The sequence below is a fragment of the Felis catus genome, chromosome B3 (genome assembly GCF_018350175.1).
Source record: "Felis catus isolate Fca126 chromosome B3, F.catus_Fca126_mat1.0, whole genome shotgun sequence".
Taxonomy (NCBI): domain Eukaryota; kingdom Metazoa; phylum Chordata; class Mammalia; order Carnivora; family Felidae; genus Felis; species Felis catus.
The window spans coordinates 121,189,578-121,209,172 of record NC_058373.1 but is presented as its reverse complement, the minus strand read 5'-3'; the positions used below and the strand labels follow the sequence as shown (position 1 = coordinate 121,209,172).

The 19,595-nt window shown below is 50.8% G+C and overlaps 1 protein-coding gene and 1 long non-coding RNA gene across 5 annotated transcripts in view; one reads left to right on the top strand and one right to left on the bottom strand.

Annotated features, from left to right (window-relative positions):
- Positions 1-19,595, bottom strand: part of ESRRB (estrogen related receptor beta) — a 173,199-nt gene that overhangs the window by 22,985 nt on the left and 130,619 nt on the right. For 3 of the 4 annotated variants that reach the window (XM_011283421.3, XM_019833335.3, XM_003987856.5), the window contains exon 3: positions 15,930-16,046. In XM_011283421.3, the coding sequence (XP_011281723.1) occupies positions 15,930-16,046 (117 nt within the window). Of the gene's footprint in view, positions 1-15,929; positions 16,047-18,114; positions 18,409-19,595 lie in introns of those variants that run through there. The other variant, XM_045060289.1, reaches the window with a different exon arrangement.
- Positions 1,312-15,203, top strand: LOC123386153. Its single transcript, XR_006599823.1, has 3 exons — positions 1,312-1,501; positions 4,648-4,710; positions 11,156-15,203. It is a non-coding gene; the product is annotated as an uncharacterized LOC123386153 (long non-coding RNA).

Here is a 19,595-nt window from a genome sequence, read left to right as displayed (position 1 = left end):
TGGTATGAGCCAGGTTTGCATCCTGGCCTCCTGCCTGCTTTCCCAGATCTTCCCCCAACCACAAGCCCATAAGCGCTCCACCCCATGGGATCCCCTGGTCAAGGTCCCAGACCCGTCTCAACGGCCTTGGCCCAGTTGGCTCTCATAGCCTTGGTCTCGTCATCACCAGGTACGGGGAAGGAGGCAATGGTAATATCAACTCTGCTCACTGAATATGGCTCTTGTGACACCAGAATGACACAACAGCGGGGAAAGGCTTGGTAAGTTGGCAGTGGTTCAACAGGCCAAGGGAGGCCGTCACTGCCACTGGCCCACACGGCAGCATTCACTGCACTCTGTGTGCCACCTCGCGCTTGTTCCCCTCTCTGTTCCTATCCACTTTTCAGTTCAATGGGTTGCTAAGGGAAAGGGCCCAAGTCAGCTCCATTTTCACCCAGCCGGTGGTAGGCAGTCAAGTGTCTAAGTGAAATGATGCACCAGTTCAAATGAAGCCCTGCAGGCTTAGGAAACAAAAGACTCTCAGGGTCTTATCCTTTTCCCAGCTTCCATCTGTTCCCCCCCAGCCTCTAGAAATTCACTCCCTTAGGACAGCCCATTCCCCATCAAAGTTTCCCCTTGTATTGAGCTAAATTCTGTCTCTAGGTCACTTTCTACCTACCCTCCATCCCATCCAATGAGACTACCCCCTTTCACAAGACAACCCCTTATGGACTTGAACATCCTTGGGCACCCTCCTTCTGTGGCCAAGCACTCCTTATTTTCTATATTCGTACAGTGTTTTCAGGCCAATCACCTCCCTGCCTTCTACGCATTTGTCTTTATTGATGTGGTCTGCTCTGAACTGAGAATGGTCAGCTTCTTCAACACAGAGACAGGGGACAGAAGTCTGAGTTCCTCTGCCCTCTGCCTAAACAGACGCTGGTCAACTGTGTTTGTACGTATTATCTGCCAATGTGTTTTTATACTTTATCTAGAGTACACTGCTCACAATTTTAGTAAATGAGATAATGGCATGGACTGGGTTCTCATCCTGAGCGCTGCAGCAAGATGCTGTATCATGAATCCTTTAAAAACAAATCACCAGATTCTAACGGTTGGGTCTGGCAGACATTATTAGTTGCCTACCCAACTATCTTTTCATTCCCTCTCTTTCATGCTAACAGAACCTGGGTTTTGTTTATAGAAACATCCTACCCTTAGCACTATAGTCCTACCAATCCTGGTTCCTACTTTCCCAGTTTCTGTGGTAGCAAGTGCTGGTCATATGACTTGGTTCCAGCCAATGGGCTATAAGGGGAAGTCCATGTTGGGGGCTTCGGGGAATGGTTTTACTTTTCTGGTAGGAGAGACAGATATGTTTGGTGCAACTCTGTTGCCTTTCTCCTGCCCTGACCTGGAAGGTGAAGGTTAGAGCTGTGGCAGCCAAGTGAGGACGTCAAAGAACACCAAAAAAAGAAAGAGCCTGGGAAATGCCAGCAACTGCCGATCTCCAGAATCCCTGGTAGGTAGGGAAATCAATTTCCTTTATCGATGCTTAAGCTACTAGCAGTCAAGTTCTCCGTAACTTGCAGCAGAAAGCAGTTTTAACTAATAAAACGGACAATTACTTCTTAAATTAGGATGCTTAAGTCTTACAAACACCAAATGGGGAAAAAAAAAAGAGACAGAAGGCAACTTGAACTTGAAGTAAGAGTTGGCTTATTGTTTGTGTTCTCAGAGTTTTAGCAAACTATCTAAAAAAGTAGGCTCCGGGAGTATATTAAAATACTAATTAACTTATAATCGCTGTCTGGGATTATTAGATTCCATCATCTTATTGATACTTTCGGAATTTAAAGCATTCATAACACTTACACGTGAGCTATTCCAGATGTCTAAATACCGTAATGAATACACACCCTTTGTTGAACCACCGTTCAACACTGTTAATCCCTTAACACGTGCAGGCCAAAATTTAAGCATTCACAAATTTGCTAAGAATACAAAAAGATCAATAATCCCTGGAATCCTGTGCAGGATGTTCCTGTGCATTCTGAGTCCTGTAGTTGACCTCAGGACTAGACAGGGAGCCAACACGACAACACCCCTAAATCTTGTAGACAAGAATGTAAGGACAAGGTCACATCTACCGAGCAGCTGTTACTTGGTGCTGCCCTCTGCTCTGAGCATTTCACGTAGGGACTGCAACAACCCTAGAGGGAGATTCTATTAGCCCGTTTTACAGATGGAGAAATTGAGGCGAAGCGAGGGTGAGTAACTTGCCAAGACCACACAGGTAGGAATGCAGTCTGACTTTGACCTCTGAGAACAGCTACAATTCTCACCTTCTCGTTCAGGCAATTCCTGCCAGATCTATTCAGGCTGGCACTGTTAAAGCCTCCCCACTGTTGCTAGTCCTGGGGTCCATCACCACTTCTGACTGGTTCCCACGATCACACTCACCCCTCTGTAAATAGTGCCTTCATTAAATCCTCTTTGGTGGCCTGTGAGGGGACATCGGCTCCTTCCCAGCCCTGACCAAGACAATGGGGAGGTGAGATGTGCTCAGTCACCCTTGCAAGGAACAGGGGGAAAGGGAGTGTGAACGGGAGGAGGAGCCAAGTCCATGCTGAGATGCTTCATCACAAGGCCTGAAAGCAAAGACCCAGAACCTTCCTGGCTGCAGCTTGCCGGGCATGCCTGGTGACTCTGTTTGGAGGGTAGCAACTGTATGGGGGTGCACAGAGGTCTGTGCCTCTAAAGCAGAAGAAAGAAGCCCTCGCCTCAGGGTCAGACCTGGATGGAATCCCTGATTCTACCCCCCCTAGTACCTGAATGACCTGGAACAAGTTTCTTCACCCTTCTGGGCCTCAGTTTCTACACCTGTACTAAAATAACAGTGTGGCACCTCATAGGATTGTCGTTCAGGATTGAATAAGTTAATACACGTACAGCACCGAAGGTGGTGCCTGGGCGGCTCGTCGGTTAAGTGACTGACTTTGGCTCAAGTCATGACCTCCCTGTTCGTGAGTTTGAGCCCCACCTCAGACTTGCTGCTGTCAGCACAGAGACCCCTTCACGCCCTCTGTTCCCCTCTCTGTCTGCCCCTCCTCTGCTCATGCTCTCTCTCCTGCTCTCTCAAAAGTAAATAAACATTAAAAAAAAAGTTTAACTAAAAAACTAAAAATAAAATAATAAAGCACTTAAAATATTGTAAATGGCACCTAGTAAGTGACCATTAAGTGTCAGTTAATATTGCTATTATTAAAAATACTTCACCCTTGAAACTGTTCCCTATCGTGACTGTATCAATATCAACATCCTGGCTGTGATACCACACCAGTTTTGCAAGCTGCTACCACTGGGAGAAACAGTATTACTTCTGACAACTACATGTGAATCTACAATTATCTCAAAAATAAAAAGATTAAAAAAATTTTTAGCTGCTTGCGGAGATACGAAATGGTGCAGCTGTTGTAGAGAACAGCTGGGCAGTTCCTCCAAAAGTTAAACTGAATTATCAGCCGTGTCTTATGATCCAGCAACTTCATTCCTAGGTATATCCCCAAAAGAACTGAAATCAGGAAACTCTTAACAGGTTATTTGTATTTCAATGCTCATGGCAGTAATACTCACAACAGCCAAAAGGTGGAAGCAACCCAACGATCTATCAACAGACGAATGGATAAGCAAAATGCGGGGTCAAACATATAAGGGAATATTACTCAGTCGTAATAAAAAGGAATGAACTCTCCGACACCTGCTACAGGATGGAGGAAACCTGAGTACATTGCACTAAGTGAAGGAAGCCAGACACAAAAGGAGAGATGTTGTAGGATTCCACTTATAAGAAATCTCTAGAATAGACAGAGAGCCGATTGGAGGTTACCAAGGCCTGGGGGGGGGGGGGGGAGTGGAGAGACTGGGGGTTACCGTTTAATGAGTACAGGGTTTTCTGATTGGGATGATGAAGAAGTCTGGGAAATGGAATCGCTGTGAATGTGCTTAGTGCCACTGAATTGTGTACTTAAAAATGGTCTTCGAAACGGCAATGCACTTTAATAAGCAGTGAATTGTATCTCAACTAAGTTATTAAAGTTTTGTAAAATACTTCTCCCTTCTCAGGTGAGTAGAATTAAGTAACGTAAAATGCGTGAAAGTAACAAAGTGTTTGGTACACAGTAGGAGCTTCATAATTTCTTTCCTTTCTTCTGCCTATGGAAGGTGGTAGGGTCTGACTGCCTTCTTGGAAAGAGAGAGAAACACACCCCCTTAGTTATAACAACATGAATCAGGTTCGTTAAACAAAACCCTTAAGGAACTTAAGGAACCCTTAAGGTTCAGAGAGGTTGAATAATGTGCCCAGGGGCACACAGCTCCCCGCATTCTCTCTTGAATATGCCCACAGGGTGGAGCGCTGCCTCTGTCCAACCCGGGACACAGGTTCTGCCTTGGCTGCAGCTGTACGGCTCCCAGCCCCCACCAGGCTCGTCACCAGGCTGGGATCCCTCCACCCGCCGTGTCCCATTACTTCCCAACTCAGGGCACAGGAAATATTAAAGAAGCCGCAGGGCCACTCTGGGGCCTAAAGTCCTTGCAAGGAGGGATGGCAGGCCCCCCGACCTCCTGATCCCATGCCCATCTGCTGACCTCTCCCACCCACCGCAGGTGCATCAGCGTCCAGAGGCAGCGGCTGCCACGTCCTGGATCAGATGTCCACTTGCTGACTTGGTAAGATCAGCCTTCTGGCTTTTTTCTTAATGGAAGGAAAATAATTCCTGCTTCCCTCCACCTCCCTCCTTTCTTCTCATTTTCCCTCCCTAAGCTGGACAAGATCCCAGTCTTTCGGAAGTAAAAATAGCCACGTGTGCAGGGGGCACAGCAGCCGGGGACAGTTCAAGTTTCTTTCTTTTCTAGCCAGGCACTAAAAATAACCAGCTGAAGCTCTGAAAAGCGTGGCCCTCTGCACCTGGCCCAGAGCCTGGCCCAGGCAATGCCCCTGTCACATTTCTCCTCCCACAAGAAAGGCTCACACCAGGCTGAAGAGAGAAAGGCCCCCGAGCCCGTGTCCTCTGGCCTCCTCTGCAGAGCTGCTATCCATGTCTAAGGGCAGGATCTCTCCTGACATCGCCAAGTTTTTCATGGTCAGGACCCTTCCCCTCGCCTTACCCAGAAATCCCACCCCCCCAGCCCACCCCACCTCAATTCAGTGTCCCTGGTTTATGAATGATGTAAACAGGTGCACATTTGTGCAATGCTTCACAGTTTACAAAGCTATTTCCAAATCTCATTAACTCTGCATAACAATATTGAGGGGGGAGAATTATTATGTGGAATATTATTATTGTTATTATTCCCATGTGAAAACTGAGGCTCAGAAAAGACGGGTAACTTGCTCAGGGTCACACAGCCAGGAAATTTTGGAGGGAGGATCTGAATCTTGACCTCCAAATCCTATCTCCTTTGCTTTGAACTTGAGGCCACCAGTCTGTGGGATCACTGGGATGCCCTGGAAAGCCCTGGAACAATACAGACTTTGACTACTTACTCCTTTGAGGTTCTGAGTCAGTAGGTCTGGCATGATGTCCAGGAATGGGTAATTTTTCAATGCTCCTCCAGTGGTTCTGATGACTTTCCAGATCTGGGAGCACTACACTAAACCTGTTTTAGTCAATACTTGATCTGACCAATATTCTTCCTTGGGGACTTAAGGGTTGACTCTGCCTACAAGTTCTACAAAATGACAGCTGACTCATCTCTAACAGGGAAAACCACCGAGAAGGTGATGTGGGTATCCAGAAGCTGCAGGTCATGGGGGCATGCTGATGGGTGCCCCAGCAGAGCAGACGAGTACCCTAAGCACTCGTCTACACCCCTTGCACATGGGGGGCTTCCTTTAGCTACCTGTCCTGCGGGGAGTTCTGGGTGACGGGTGAGCTCACCTTGCTGCCTAGGACGGGATGGCTATTTGGGGCTGCCTCTTACCCTGGTGCCAGATCATAATGGTGACAGCCTCACGCCTGACTCACTAAAAGTCAAGAGAGCCTCGTGAGTGGGTAAACCCACGTGCTACCTAATATTCTGGGATTTGTGCCAACGGTCCCTGGTGGGTACCATGGCACTGAGTGAGGAGCCCCGGCCTCCTGTCTATTAAAGTATTCATCTCCTGCTGCTCTCTCCCCTGGACCCTTCTCACTCGGGCCATCATGGGCCCAAGGACATTTCAGCAAGCCTGGGTTGGTCCTGCATTCCGAGCCACCAAAAAGTCTCCAACACCGTACATGTGACAGGGCCAGGCTATTTAGACCCAGTCTCTTTCTCCTTCCTTTCCCTTTCTTTTTCCCTTTGAGGAAAAGCTACAGGCTTTGCTACTGGCCAAACCATCAATTTTGAGTTGGGATGGGCTTCTTACAAGGAACTCTCACATAACCAAAGAGACTAAATACCACCCAGCTCTGTTATTTACTAGCTGCGTGGCCTTGGACAAATTAAACTCAGTTGCACCATATCAGGCATGGCAAATAGCTGTTGGCTGTGCCGCTGCCTTCCGTTTCCTAGTCTGTGGCAGACATTGCCAATAGGTCACAGCCCTCTTGCCTACTGATCCCAACTGTGCCTAAGCCTTTGGATGACGTTATCTAGGTGGCCACTCCCTCCGCCACAGCTGTCAGTCTAATGGTAAAGGCAATTTACCATCCGGGAGACTGAATTGTTTCTCAGGTTCTTTCTACCTCTAAAACTCTGATTCTGTAATAACAGGTCTTAATCTGACTCTGGAAACCTCTGAGGTGGGCTTCAGGGGTCCTGCGAAGCTCCTAAAATCGTCTGCAAAATTTTATGTGCAAGTGCTTGCGTATGTTTTATGGTAGAATTCCCACCGGATTTTCAGAAGAATTCATGAGCCCCTAAGTCAATAACCATTGGGTTAGAGGCTGTCACAGTAAACATCATGCAAACAAATGACTAAATAAGATAATTTCAGATTGGGAGAAGTTCAGTGAGGAAGTAAACAAAGGGGTATGATAGAAACGAAGTGGGAAGAGAGGCCTTTCCGAGATGACATTTAAGTTAGATCTGCAAATATGAGGGGACAGCGTTCCAAGGCAGGAGGAACAGTTCAGAGCTCCTAGGGTAAGCAAGAGCCCATCAAGCAAGAGCAAGGATCGAAAGTCAGCCAGTGAGGCTGGAGGAGAGTGGGCAGGAGTGAGGGGGCAGGAAAGGAAGGGGACCAGATGACACTGAAAAGGTAGGGAGGGGCTAGACCATGCAGGAAGGATCTTGAAGATCAGACTACAGTGCTTAGACTTTATTCTAAGTACAATGGAAAGTCTTTGAATGACGTGAAGCAAAGTGACAGAATCATATTAGTGCTTTAAAAAGATCCCTCTGGCTGCTACGGGGATTGGATTCAACGCGAAGTGGAATCGGAAGTCCAGTTAGGAAAGTGTTGCGATGGTCCAGGAAGAAGATGGCACTTCCCTGGATCAGGGTCATGGCCATGGAGATGAAGAAAAGGGGGAGGATCTCAAATACAGTTTGGACACTGACTCCAAAGGAGTCCAGGACTTCTAGGTTTTGCTTGAGCAAGGAGTAAATAGGGGTGCTGTTCCTGAGATGGGGAAGACTAGGGTTTTGGGGGAGGGGTGGGGCACAGCTAGATGTACCCTCTGGGTGTGTAGAGTCTGAGATGCCTCATAAGCACGCAAGTGGGCATGCCAGCAGGGCAGTCAGGCACTAGCATCGGAATGCACGGCAGGAGGTGGACCTGCAGGTCTAAGACTGAGAGTCAATCTGTATCAAGTCTTGGACCTAGAAGGGATAGCCTGCAGGGTGCAGGTGAAGAAGACCTTGGTTCCAAGTCCCAAATAACACCAACATGTAAAGAGCAGGAAAGAGAAGCATTTGCAAAGAAGACTAGATAAACAGCACAGTGAGAGAGGTAAGGAGAAAACCAGGCAAACAGGAGGGCAGAGAAGCCAAGAGAAAAGGGCACAAAGGCTGGCCACGTGTTTGGAATATCGCCGAGAGGCTGAGTCAGGGAAGACGGGACAGGTTCGGCCACCCAGGGGGCATGGGGGCAGGCTCAGGGCTGTGGTCAGGGGTGTGGTGTGACCAGGGCAGACTGAGGGTAAAAAGCTCATCGTACTCAAAAATTGATCCCAGGGGCGCCTGGGTGGCTCAGTCGGTTAAGAGTCCGACTTCTGCCCAGATCTTGATCTCATGGTATGTGGGTTCGAGCCCCACATCAGGCTCTGTGCTGATAGCTCAGAGCTTGGAGCCTGCTTTGGGTTCTGGGTCTCTCTCTCTCTATCTCTCTCTCTCAAAAATGAATAAATATTAAAAAGAAAATTAAAAAAAAATTGGTTCCAGCAGGGTCTGAGATCTAAGAGGTAAGGCAGATGAGGAAAGCATCTTTAAGAAAGCAGGCCAGGAAAATAACTTTTTGAATAATGTAAAAGTGCAAACCACAAAGGAAAAAACAGATAAATTCAATTTATTAAAATTACTAACTTCTGGGGGCGCCTGGGTGGCTCAGTCGGTTAAGCGGTCGACTTTGGCTCAGGTCATGATCTCACGGTCCGTGAGTTCCGAGCCCCGCGTTGGGCTCTGTGCTGACAGCTCAGAGCCTGGAGCCTGTTTCCAATTCTGTGTCTCCCTCTCTCTGACCCTCCCCCGTTCATGCTCTGTCTCTCTCTGTCTCAAAAATAAATAAACGTTAAAAAAAAATTAAAAAAAAATTACCAACTTCTGATCATCAAAAGACTCCATCAAGAGAAGGAAGCCACAAATGGGGAGCTTTTTACAACATCAACAACTGAAAAGTGACTAATAAAATGACCAGAACATATACAGGTTTCTACAACCAATGAGAAAAAAATAAAGTAGAAAAACAGGGAAAAGACTCAGACAAGCATCTCACAGGAAAGGAATCCCAAGTGGCTAGACCACATATGGAATACGCTTATCTGACAGTGAAGAGAATACATACCAAAGCGATAAGAAAACACTAGTTTATGCACACTAAATACGTGTTGGTGAGGATGGGGCAGCTGGGTGGCTCAGCTGGTTGAGCATCCTGCTCTTGATTTTGGCTCAGGTCATGATCTCCACGGTTCGTGAGATTGAGCCTCAAATCACGCTCTGTGTCAAAAGCACAGAACCTGCTTGGGATTCTCTCTCTCCTCTCTCTGCCCCTCACCCTGCTCTCTCTCTCTCTCTCTCAAAAATATTAAAAAAAAAAAAAAAAGTGTTGGTGAGGATATGGGACAACCAGGACATCCGAGCACCAGTAGTGAGTCAGTACAACGAAATAAAAAACAACTTCCCATCATCTCATAAAGCTGAAGACGCACATACCTGTGGCCCTTCTACCCCCGGCCTGAAACCCCTTATGCATGTGCACTGGGACTCAAGGCAGCACTGTTCCCTCAGCACTAGAAAGGAAAAACAGACTCTCCCAAACTCATCCAGTGATACTCTAGTTCAGGAGTTTGCAAACTAAGGGCTATGGGCTAAACCCAGTCCTTTGTCTGTTCATCAGAGCACAGCCCTGTTCCTACATTTCTATATTGTCTGTGGCTACTTTCCCACAGTGGTGCGAGTTACATAGCTGCAACAGAGACGTTCGGCTCCCAGAGCCTAAAATATTTATTTTCTGGTGGACTCCTGCTATAAAGACATGGAAATGAATGGATTATAGCACTGTGCAACAAGAGCATTCACCTCAGAAAAATAATTTAAGTAGGTTCCATGCCCAACATGGAGCCCAACACGGGGCCTGAACTCATGACCCTGAGATCAAGACCTGAGCTGAGATCAAGAGTCGGATGCTTAACCAACTGAGCCACTCAGATGCCCCTCATTTCAGCAATAAATATACACAGTATAATTTCATTTACAACAACAACCCCCCCAAGATATTCATAGAGATATAAACACATGCTAAAACTATTAGGGGCACCTGGGTGGCTCAGCTGGTTAAGCGTCCAGCTCTTGACTTCAGCTCAGGTCATGCTCTGCCCCACATCTGGCTCAGCGCTGACATCGCAGAGCCTGCTTGGGATTCGCTCTTTCTCTCCTTCTCTCTATGCCCCACCCCCCCTCCGCTTGCTCTCTCAAGATAAATAAACTTTAAAAAAAAAAAAAAACAGTACTACATTAAAAAAAAAAGCTATTTGAAAAAAGCAAAGGCAAAATAATGTGAAACCAGAGTAAGTTACCTCTGAGGGTACAAACAGAACCTGAAAAGGATAGTTTTTTTTTTTTTCTTACATTGGATGGAAGGTACCAGTATTCCTTATACTTTACGTATATTTTTGGCATGTAACAGTGTCTGCCCACTTAAATACATTTTTTCATTTTTCCATACCAGTAGAGTTTTAGCTGGACAAATGGCATCCCAGCTAAAGACTACAATTCCCAGACTTCCTTGTACAGGTGTCGCCATATGACCAGGTTCCACCAATGGGCTGTGAATGGGAGGAACAGGTTCCGTCTCTGGGTCCCATCTTTCCAATGATCTGGCTAGGCTACACTTCATCCTGGCTGCCTGAAAAGATGCTGATAACTGGGTCCACCTTCTATAAGAATGGCCAAGCTGCCAACCAGTCCCAGATCACCTTTGACCTCTGGACTGTTACATGAGAGATGAGAGAGGAGTACACTTCCATCCTGCTTAAGCTTCTGGTTTTTGTTTGTTTTGAGAGGGGAAGAGAATCTTTTTTTTTTTATATAGAAGCTTAGCCTTATCCTAACTAATATACTCTAAATATTTTGTGAATCTACTCGATGTTTGTTTTTAAAAAAAAAAAAAACACATTTATTTTTAAGACAGAGAGAGACAGAGTGCGAGCAGGGGAGGGGCAGAGAGAGAGGATGACACAGAATCGGAAGCAGGTTCCAGGCTCTGAGCCGTCAGCACAGAGCCTGACATGGGGCTCGTGAACCGTGACATCATGACCTGAGCCCAAGTCAGACGCCTAACCGGCTGAGCCATCCAGGTGCCCCGATGTTTACTTTTTAAGGAAAAAAGAATTTTTTTTTTTAAGCAGGTGGGGTAAAGAAGTGGATGTAACAAGTGGGGAAATTTTGTTGAAAAGGGGAGCATGGAAAAGTAGCAGTGAAGGGTCAATATATAGTTGTGGATTTTTTTAAATTTTATTTTATTTTTATAAAGGGAGAACAAAAGTGGGTTTGGTGTGTGCGATGAAAATGATCCAGTAGTGAGGAAGCGACTGATGATGCTGAAAGCAGAAATGATACTCCAGGACTGAAGTCCCTGATAAAGAAGGAGAAAGAGTCAGAGCACAGGTCAGGAGACTGGCTTTTGACAGGAGCAGAGATCGCTCTCACAGGGGTGAAGACAGAAAACAACAGGTAGATTTGTGGATCCAGCAGCAGGTGGATAAGAAACTCCCCCACTTGCTTGTTTCTACTTTTTCAAGAAAATGGAAAGCAAGGTCATCAGCCAAGGATTGGGAAGAGAGGCTATGGGAGATTCAAAACTCCCTTCTGGATCACAGAAGAAAATCAATTATATTACATGATGCAGAATATCTATCTCCAATCCTACTTTGTGGTACCACTCCAGGGCCTTCCCTGAAGAGTAGAGAGCATGATGAAAATGGCTACGATTATGATTCCCATTTTACAGAGCAGAAAAGCAGGCTTACAGAGGTTTAAGTAAGGCACCAAGGAGCTGATTAGCAGTGACACTGGGGACTCACCGGGTCTGTATGACCACTGAACCAATTATTCAATGCTCTGGCACACCCAAAGTCCTGAATGAACAGTAGTGAGATTTGGCACAGACAAGATCATCCTCTATGACTTCATTCAGTCAACATTTCCCCAGCCAGAGGTCATCGGGTCATCGTGCCTGAGTGGCCCAGACGCTTCAGGCCACACGGGAAGATCTCGTGAACTGTCAGACGTGTGCGTGCGTATGCATCTGTGTGCACGTGTATGAGACGGAAAGCGGTCCGAGGGAGATACGGATACATATCGGCATTCTTGGGCTCTAGTTCAGAACTATTCTCCGAAGTGCTGGAGAGTTAGTTTGTCTCAGAGCACTAATGCATTTTGGAAAAGAGAAAGAATTTTTAAAGGCAAGCCATCTCTCATCCTCTTTCTTCATTCACAGGGCCAGAAAAGTGGTATTTCTGGCAGGGGCTAGAGGCAGAATCCTCTATAAATACAAAGCCATTAAATCCCATGCAGCGGGAACCTGATCGGAGCCTCCTTTTAATTTCCTGACATGAGCTGGCCACTAACCCAATTACCCAGAATCCCCGGAGGAGCCCTCCGCCCTCCCAACAAGCACAAAGAGAGTGAGAGCATATTGCATGGATGTCGGCCCAGCTTTCACTGAAATCAAATATCTTTTAGAAAACACTTGGGGAAAAGGCAGGCAAGGGCTGAGGGGAGGAGGAAGTGGAGCGGGACAGGGAGGCTGCTGGCCCGAGGCAGGTGAAGTGAGGTGAGGAGAAGGTGAAGTTCGCAGGACAGGCCTTCCAGGGAGAGCTGCTGAAAGCCCAGAGCCGTGCTGAAGCATGCGGGCTTCCTGTGAAAGGCAGCAAATGGTTTTCCAGGTTCTTCGGCTCAGAGGCTGGCAGGCCACACCCCAGCCAGGCGGGGAAGCCCAACTATCGGGGGAGAGCCGCTCCGCTGCTGTCCCGAGGGAACCTCTCATCCTGACTTTAGACCCCAGACAGGGGGCCAGCCCCAGGCGGAGGTCACCCCTGAGATGCCCACCAGCGAGTCCAGGAGGAAGATCAGGGCGGCCAGTATGTCTCACCTCACGCGAGACCGCCTTTGAACCAACTACTCTAATAACACGCCCAGAAAGGTGACGGCTTAAAGCAATCCCACGGTGGATTTCACCAAGGAGTCATTCCACGTGGTCCCCCCGCCCCACTTGACCTGCAGGTGTCAACACCCCTGCTCCCCAGGTGAAGAAATGGAGGCCCAGGAGTGTGAGCCAGAGAGAGAACGCACACAGCAGGATTCCCTCAGAGCCAGGAGCGAGGGCGCAGGCCCCAACCCTCAACCCAGTGTGGATTTTGTGTCCGATTTCTTATGAAGAGAAAAGTCACCTTTTTTCTCTGAAAAAGCAGACTTTCACACACTGGATTTGCTTAAAGTGAGACAGACCTGGGTACTGCCTATGTGGAACAGTCGATGATGATGATTCCAGAGCCGACGGCGGCCCCAAGGCAGGGGGGAGGCTGAGTCGCAAGAAGTCCCATCACCAGAGTTTCCCCTCTCTCCCCCACCCCCACAGGTGCTGGCCCCCAAATTATGAAGCAGTGTCTAAGGTGTTTTACTTGCGAAAAGAAAAACTGTAAAAGACAGGGGCGCCTAGGTGGCTCAGCGGGTTAAGCATCTGACTTTGGCTCAGGTCACGATATCACGGTCTGTGGGTTCGAGCCCCGTGGCAGGCTCTGTGCTGACAGCCTGCTTTGGATTCCGTCTCCCTTTCTCTCTGGCCCTCCCGCCCCCCCCCCCCCCCCACCGCACACACGCTCTCTAGAGCTGCTGGACAGAAGACAGGAAACAGCTTAAGATGTGCAGGTGAGGTAGGGAGGAGGGGGAGCGGACATTCGCATCCCTTCTCCAGCCTCCTGCCACCCCCACACTTCTACACAAGACCCGAGACCCGGGACCCCGGCCCCTGGTTCCTCCAAGCGAGGCCCACCCCAGATCCTTCAGGAGGAGTGGCTCCCAGGGAGGCTGCAGCCTGCCTCTCAGAGTCGGGCCAGAGTCTGGGGGAAAGCAGAGGGAGGGCAGGGAGCCTGTGCCCGCCCCAGGGGCCCAGGCTCCTGCTCGCGAGGTGGTGGGGGGACAACCAAACAAAAGCAGGAGCCGGGGCAGCTGCCAAGAGCCCCCACCTGGCAGGGGCCCAGGCTCCTCAACGAGGCACGCTCCTCCTCAGGGGGCTGGTCCCCGTGGAGCTTCTGATGGCAGGATCCCGCCAAGGCTCTGCACTGCAGGGGACAGAAACTAAATGGAGGCACTCGGCTTTGTCCGCTCCGGGAGCCTTTGTGTCATCCTGTCCCCTCTGGATTTAGAACTGCCAGCACTGGGGCGGCGTGGCGGAGGGGAGGGTTCTGCGGACGGCCCCTCCTCCTCCAGGCAGAGCTCCGGAAAGGGCCTCTCCAGGCTGGGCCCAAGGGGTGTCAGATGCCCCTTGCTGCCACCCTAGAGAGAAACCATGCAGGGGTTTCAAGTGGTGGTCCCTCCCTTTTTCCTCATCTCTCCTTCCCCTTCCCACGCTCTTCAGCTCACAATCCCGGGAAACTCCAGGCTCTGGGCCCAGCTCCCCACACATCGGCAGAGACTGAGGGTGGAAAAGACCTTGAGCCCCAAGCCCTACAGGACTCAGTTCTGTCATCGTTAAAATTCAGGAGCATACTAACAGCACGGCAGCTCCCCTCTGCTCCAAGTTCCCCAGATGCTGTGAAGTAAGCAATGAGAGTCCACAAACTACAACCAGAAAAGGCCACTGCACTGCTGGCCCCCGGCCTGACCCAGTGCCCTCATGCCCAGCTTCCAGAACAAGGCGGTAGCCCCCGTCCCCAGGATTTATGAGCTAGCTTCTCTAAGACTTAGAAACCCTTAGGCTGGCTTCCAGCAGCCCTCGGAGGAGGAAGTCTAGAGGCCAGCACTGAAGCATACTGCTGAGGACCCCTGTGCCTCAGTTTCCTCATCTGTGAACCCCAGGATGCTCTGGAGGAGCAGAAAGAGCCTGGCGTAGCAATCAGGGGACCCTGGTCAGTCACTAACTCGGGTCACACCCTACACAAGGGTATGACTCAAATCGTGTAGAATCAAAATGAACTCACAATCTTTCAGGAGGTCTAACACAGCCCACTTTTAGTCTAGAAAGAAGACTGTTCTTACTTGACTACCCCTCCCCCCCAACGAGGCAGTTGGCATGTTTCTAAATAACTGATTGGCTTCGCCATCTCAAAGGTGTTAAATGAAGAGGCCAACGAGAAATGTGGTTTAAAGGGCAACATGCTATGTAGACACCGGGGTAGCTGAGGAACTGCTTCAGGAGCATGTTTAGAGGTGGGCACGCTGGGCCAGCTGGGGTGGTGCACGGGACGGAGACCAGAGGTCTCTCATTTCCCCAACACGGCAAGGTCCAAGTTGTCCTACTGACAAAGCATCAATTAAATTAGCACCTTCTTCCCCAGGGATGCAGGGAGAGGAGGATGAGAGGAGCGCTGGGCTTCCAGAAGCCCCCTCTCAGGGAGGGACTACATTCGAGACCAGCCCATTCCTTTTCACTCCCAGCCCCTCCCCCATCACACAATCTTCAACACGCACCTCTTTTCCTGCCTCCTCCCCCTTCTGGAAAGGTTCCAGGGCCCAGAACCATAAAAGCGGATGTGTAAGAACTTCCACCAGCTCCCTCGAAAGTTGCAGAAGGGGAGAAACACACACACACACACACACACACACGCACACATGCACACCCCCCCCAAGATGGACCTGGGCAAGGGTCATCAATCTGAGCAGATCAAGAAGGAAGGGGATGAAGGGGAGCCCAGAGAAGTGTTGCCCCAAAAATGAGAAGCCTACCCCTCCCAGGGTGGACCAGGGGCCTCGCCCCAAAAGGAGGGCCTTCCCCAGAGGGCCAAGCCAGCTTTCTAGGGCCCAAGTGGGGTCGGGATTTTCCAGAGCATCCTTAATGCGGAACTTCCGATGCCTGCCCCGTGTCCCCCTCAGCAGTGGAGCTGTGAGGCGGCCGTAAACCCGCGTGCAGGGTGCGTGTGAGAGACGAAAGGGGGGCGCCCCAGGGAGCAGGGGCCCCACCTGGGATGCATGCAGAGACTTTCTGGTCTGTGCCGCCCGGGGGGCAGGGACACAGGGGTCCGAGACGCCCAGTGAGAAGGGACCCCGGGCCTCGGTCGGAGCACGGCGTGGCCGTGCGGGCCTCTTACCTTCCTTCAGCATCCCCACTTTGAGGCATTTCATGAAGCGGCAGGCCTGGCAGGACTTGCGCCTCCGTTTCGTGATCTCACACTCATTGGTGGCCGGGCAGCTGTACTCGATGTTTCCTGTAACCAGACACAGACAGGCTTGCCACGTGCCCTCCCGGAGCCCCGCCCACCAGCCAAAGGCCGGATGGAGATGGACTGGCGGGACCTACGACTGCCCCTTATCCCGAGGTTTCCGTAGGGCAGTGGCTCCCACGGTGGGTGCTCGGAGGTCCCCGCCACCATGTTCCCGACCCTCTTAAATACTTAGATCCCAGACCCGGAGGGCGGGGTGGGCCAGGCAGCCACAGCTTTGCAGAAGGGGAGCCCACGGCTTTGAAAGGACCACTGAGCTGGCATTTTACCCCAGGCACAGAACACCTCCTTGCACTGACCAGAATGTCAGTGCAGGCCACCGGCCCCTGTGCCCTCCAGCCGGGGGCCCCAAAGCACGGGCAAAGCCTCCTGGAAGCTCTGCCCCGCCCCCCCCCCCCCCCCGGGCCCAGGGCCTGTGTTCCGTGTCCCTCTCTGCACACCCGGGCCACCGCTTGCTGACCTTGAGAGAAATCACTTTCCTTTGAGTCTCAGTCTCCTCGCCTGCAAAGCAGTGTGTGGGATATCCCACGTGAAAGCAGGAGCAAGGGCATTAAACATGCTAAAGCACTAGGGCGCCTGGCTGGCCGTGCCAGAGCACGGGACCCCTGATCTCAGGGTGGTTGGGTTCAGGCCCCTTGTTGGGCACAGAGCTTACTTTAAAAAAAAAAAAAAAAGTAAAGCACTACTCAACGTAGCCGATTACATAACCACAGCCCTACTACAGAGGGAATTGGTGACCGTTTTCTGGTCTCGCCCCTTGAATGCATTCTAATAATGGCTACCATGAACCTGACCCATGCTCCCAGGAGGCTGTCAGCCCCTCGAAGGCAAACGCTTGTGCTGTTCACCACTCAGTCTCCCAGATACACCGAGATCAGCCCCTGCCATGCAGAAGCCGTGCAAGAAAAACTTGTGGGATGAGTCACCGACAGAATCCTCACGGCAATCACGCGAGGTCGGTATTGACACTGCCCCCATTTTACAGGAAAGGCTGTGGCTGCCTTTCTAACACAGGGCACAGCGTCTCTCCCACGTCCTCTTACCTGCCTATAATTACTTAACAAATAGGCGTTGTGTAGCTATAAATGTGAAGAGAAAGGCAACGGGAAGGAAAGGGAGGTCCGGTGGAGTAGAGGAGGGAAAGGCAATTGGAAGGTAAAATGCAGCAGTGACCCAGTGCTGTTCTGTTTTTATCTGGTCTTCTCAGCCCCTGTCCCAACTCTGGGAGGCCTGCCAGAGCCTGCGGTTTTCAGAGAACAGACTCTGGACTAGTGCAAACTCCCCTTGCCCACCCCCATCAGACGCCCACCTGAGGGAGCAGGGAGAAGGCTGCCCTCCTAACCCTCTCGTCAGGCCCAGGGACACTCCTCCGAAGCAGGGGTGCTTGTGGGCCCACCTCGCCTGGCAAGGACACTGCCCGGCATGGAGCACCCTCTGAAAGGTCACTCCTGGCCTGAGACAGAGCTTGAAAGGTTAGTTCCAGACCTGCCTGGCCTCCGAATCCCCCCTCTCCCCCCAGCCCCATCCACATTAGCAGTTCCAACAGCTGCCTTTACTGCGCACCTGCTCCCGTGCATGATCGCACGGGTGGTCACTCCTCACAAGGCCCCTCGGAGGTGGGCCCACCAGTGCCCCATTTCACAGGCCCAGCAACGAGACTAGGGGGTGCTGAAATGAGTGACTGAAGGCCACACAGAGCCCCTGTGCCACCCCTGCACTCCACAAGAAGCTTGGGGAAACCAGACAGGCCCCTCCCTGTTGCCACCCCAGCAGCTGAGGTGGTCTGGAGGAAGTCGGGAGGGTGCTGTCTTCCAGAACCCCTGTGCCTCAGCCTTCCCCTGTGGCCTATGGAAAATACTGACGGTTGGATTTTCTGAGAGCCAGCAGGAACCAAGCTGTGCCCCTGACAAAGGGCTCTGAGGTCATAAAATTGTAGCCCCCGATTACAAGGTGAGGGCTCACAAGAGCTTGCTGAGTATTCTCAGCCTCACTTAGTACCGGGGAGGAGACATGACTTGCCTGGGGCACCTTAGATCTCCATCTCTCTACGCACCTCTCTCTGAATTCCAGCCGCCATCACCTTATCACCTTTCTCCCTCCCATTTCTTGCAGGGTGGGGAGGAGGGTCTAAAAGTCCCCCTCGGTGCAGCAGGGTGGGAGAGGGCAGGAAGGGGAAGGGATAAGGATTCTGTGAGCCCCTCCCCTCTTATCCAGCCCTAACCATTTCTTAGGTCACTCTGGCTTGTGTGGCTTCTTGGCAAATAATTTCAGTATTTCCAGAAGCACAGTAAACAGGAGAAAAACACAAATATGAATTAATTCATCCAAGTCTATCTTGGCTTAGGAGGCTCTGTAGTGTTTGGTCCCTGCCACCATCCCACCCCCACCCCTCTCTCTCCAGCCTCAATATCCCTCCCCCCTCCCCCCCCCCCCCCCCCCCCCCCCCCCGCCACTGTCCCGCATAATCATCAGTTCCTGGAACTCAGTGATAACACAGGCTTCCAGGCCTTTGTTCCAGCTGCTTAGAACAACCCCAGTAAGCTCCCTCCACCACCTCACCTGGCCCGTCTACACCTCCAGGTCCCATGGATACAGGTGCTACTCCTCACCGTCACCTGACTCCTAGACCAGCTCCTCTGGAGTCCAGGCGCTCGGCACACACAGGAGGCGCTCGGTACACGCCGAGAGCCAACACTAACAGGTGCTTCCCATGAAGCAGCTATTGGTGTGCTTTTCACATACTGCACCTTTAATTTTCCCAACAACTCTGGGAGGTAAACATCTTTTCCTCCACCTTATAGATGAGAGCAGAGTCCAGGATGAGTCAGAGCAAGGACTTGAACCCAGATGGTCTGGCTCCAGTCTTGCTCGGAACCACTGTGCAGTGAGCTCACAGGGCCCGTGGCGGCCCTGTGTTCACCTGGCAAGGCAACTCACGCAGCCTCGGGACGCCACTTGCATGCTGCTAGCCGTTCACCTTCACTGGTCTCGGCTGCACAGCCAACCTGTCATCCCTTGAAGGAGGACCGATCCCAGGTTTGGAGGGGCTGTCGCTCCAGCGGGGGGTCAAGAAATGCCTGCGATTTGGCACTGGTGCTCTCCCAGGACAAGAGGGTTGAGCATTAACAACAAGGATAGAACGGTGTTCCTGACCCTGCGCGTGCGCGTGCACGTGCAAGAGAGAGAGTTCTGATTTTATTTATTTATTTTTGTTCCTTTCAATTTGTTTTATGGCCCTAGCGGCTGGCCGCCAGAAAGCCAGGCTGCTGGCCTTGCCTTGTAATTTCTGTAAGTGCCTCCTCGATAAAGTGATGAGATTAATTCATCAGAATTTCTGTGGTCTCTGGAGGGCAGTCTAGGAGAGCTCAGGAGCAGGGAGGGGCATCTGTGGAACACACACACACACACACACACACACACACACATACTCACCACCAGCTGATGCATGGCAGGTTTGGAGGTGGGCCCTCATAGGACAAGGACCTAGCCAATGGCTAGCATCAACTCAGAGTTCTAACACAGGAGTGTGCCCAG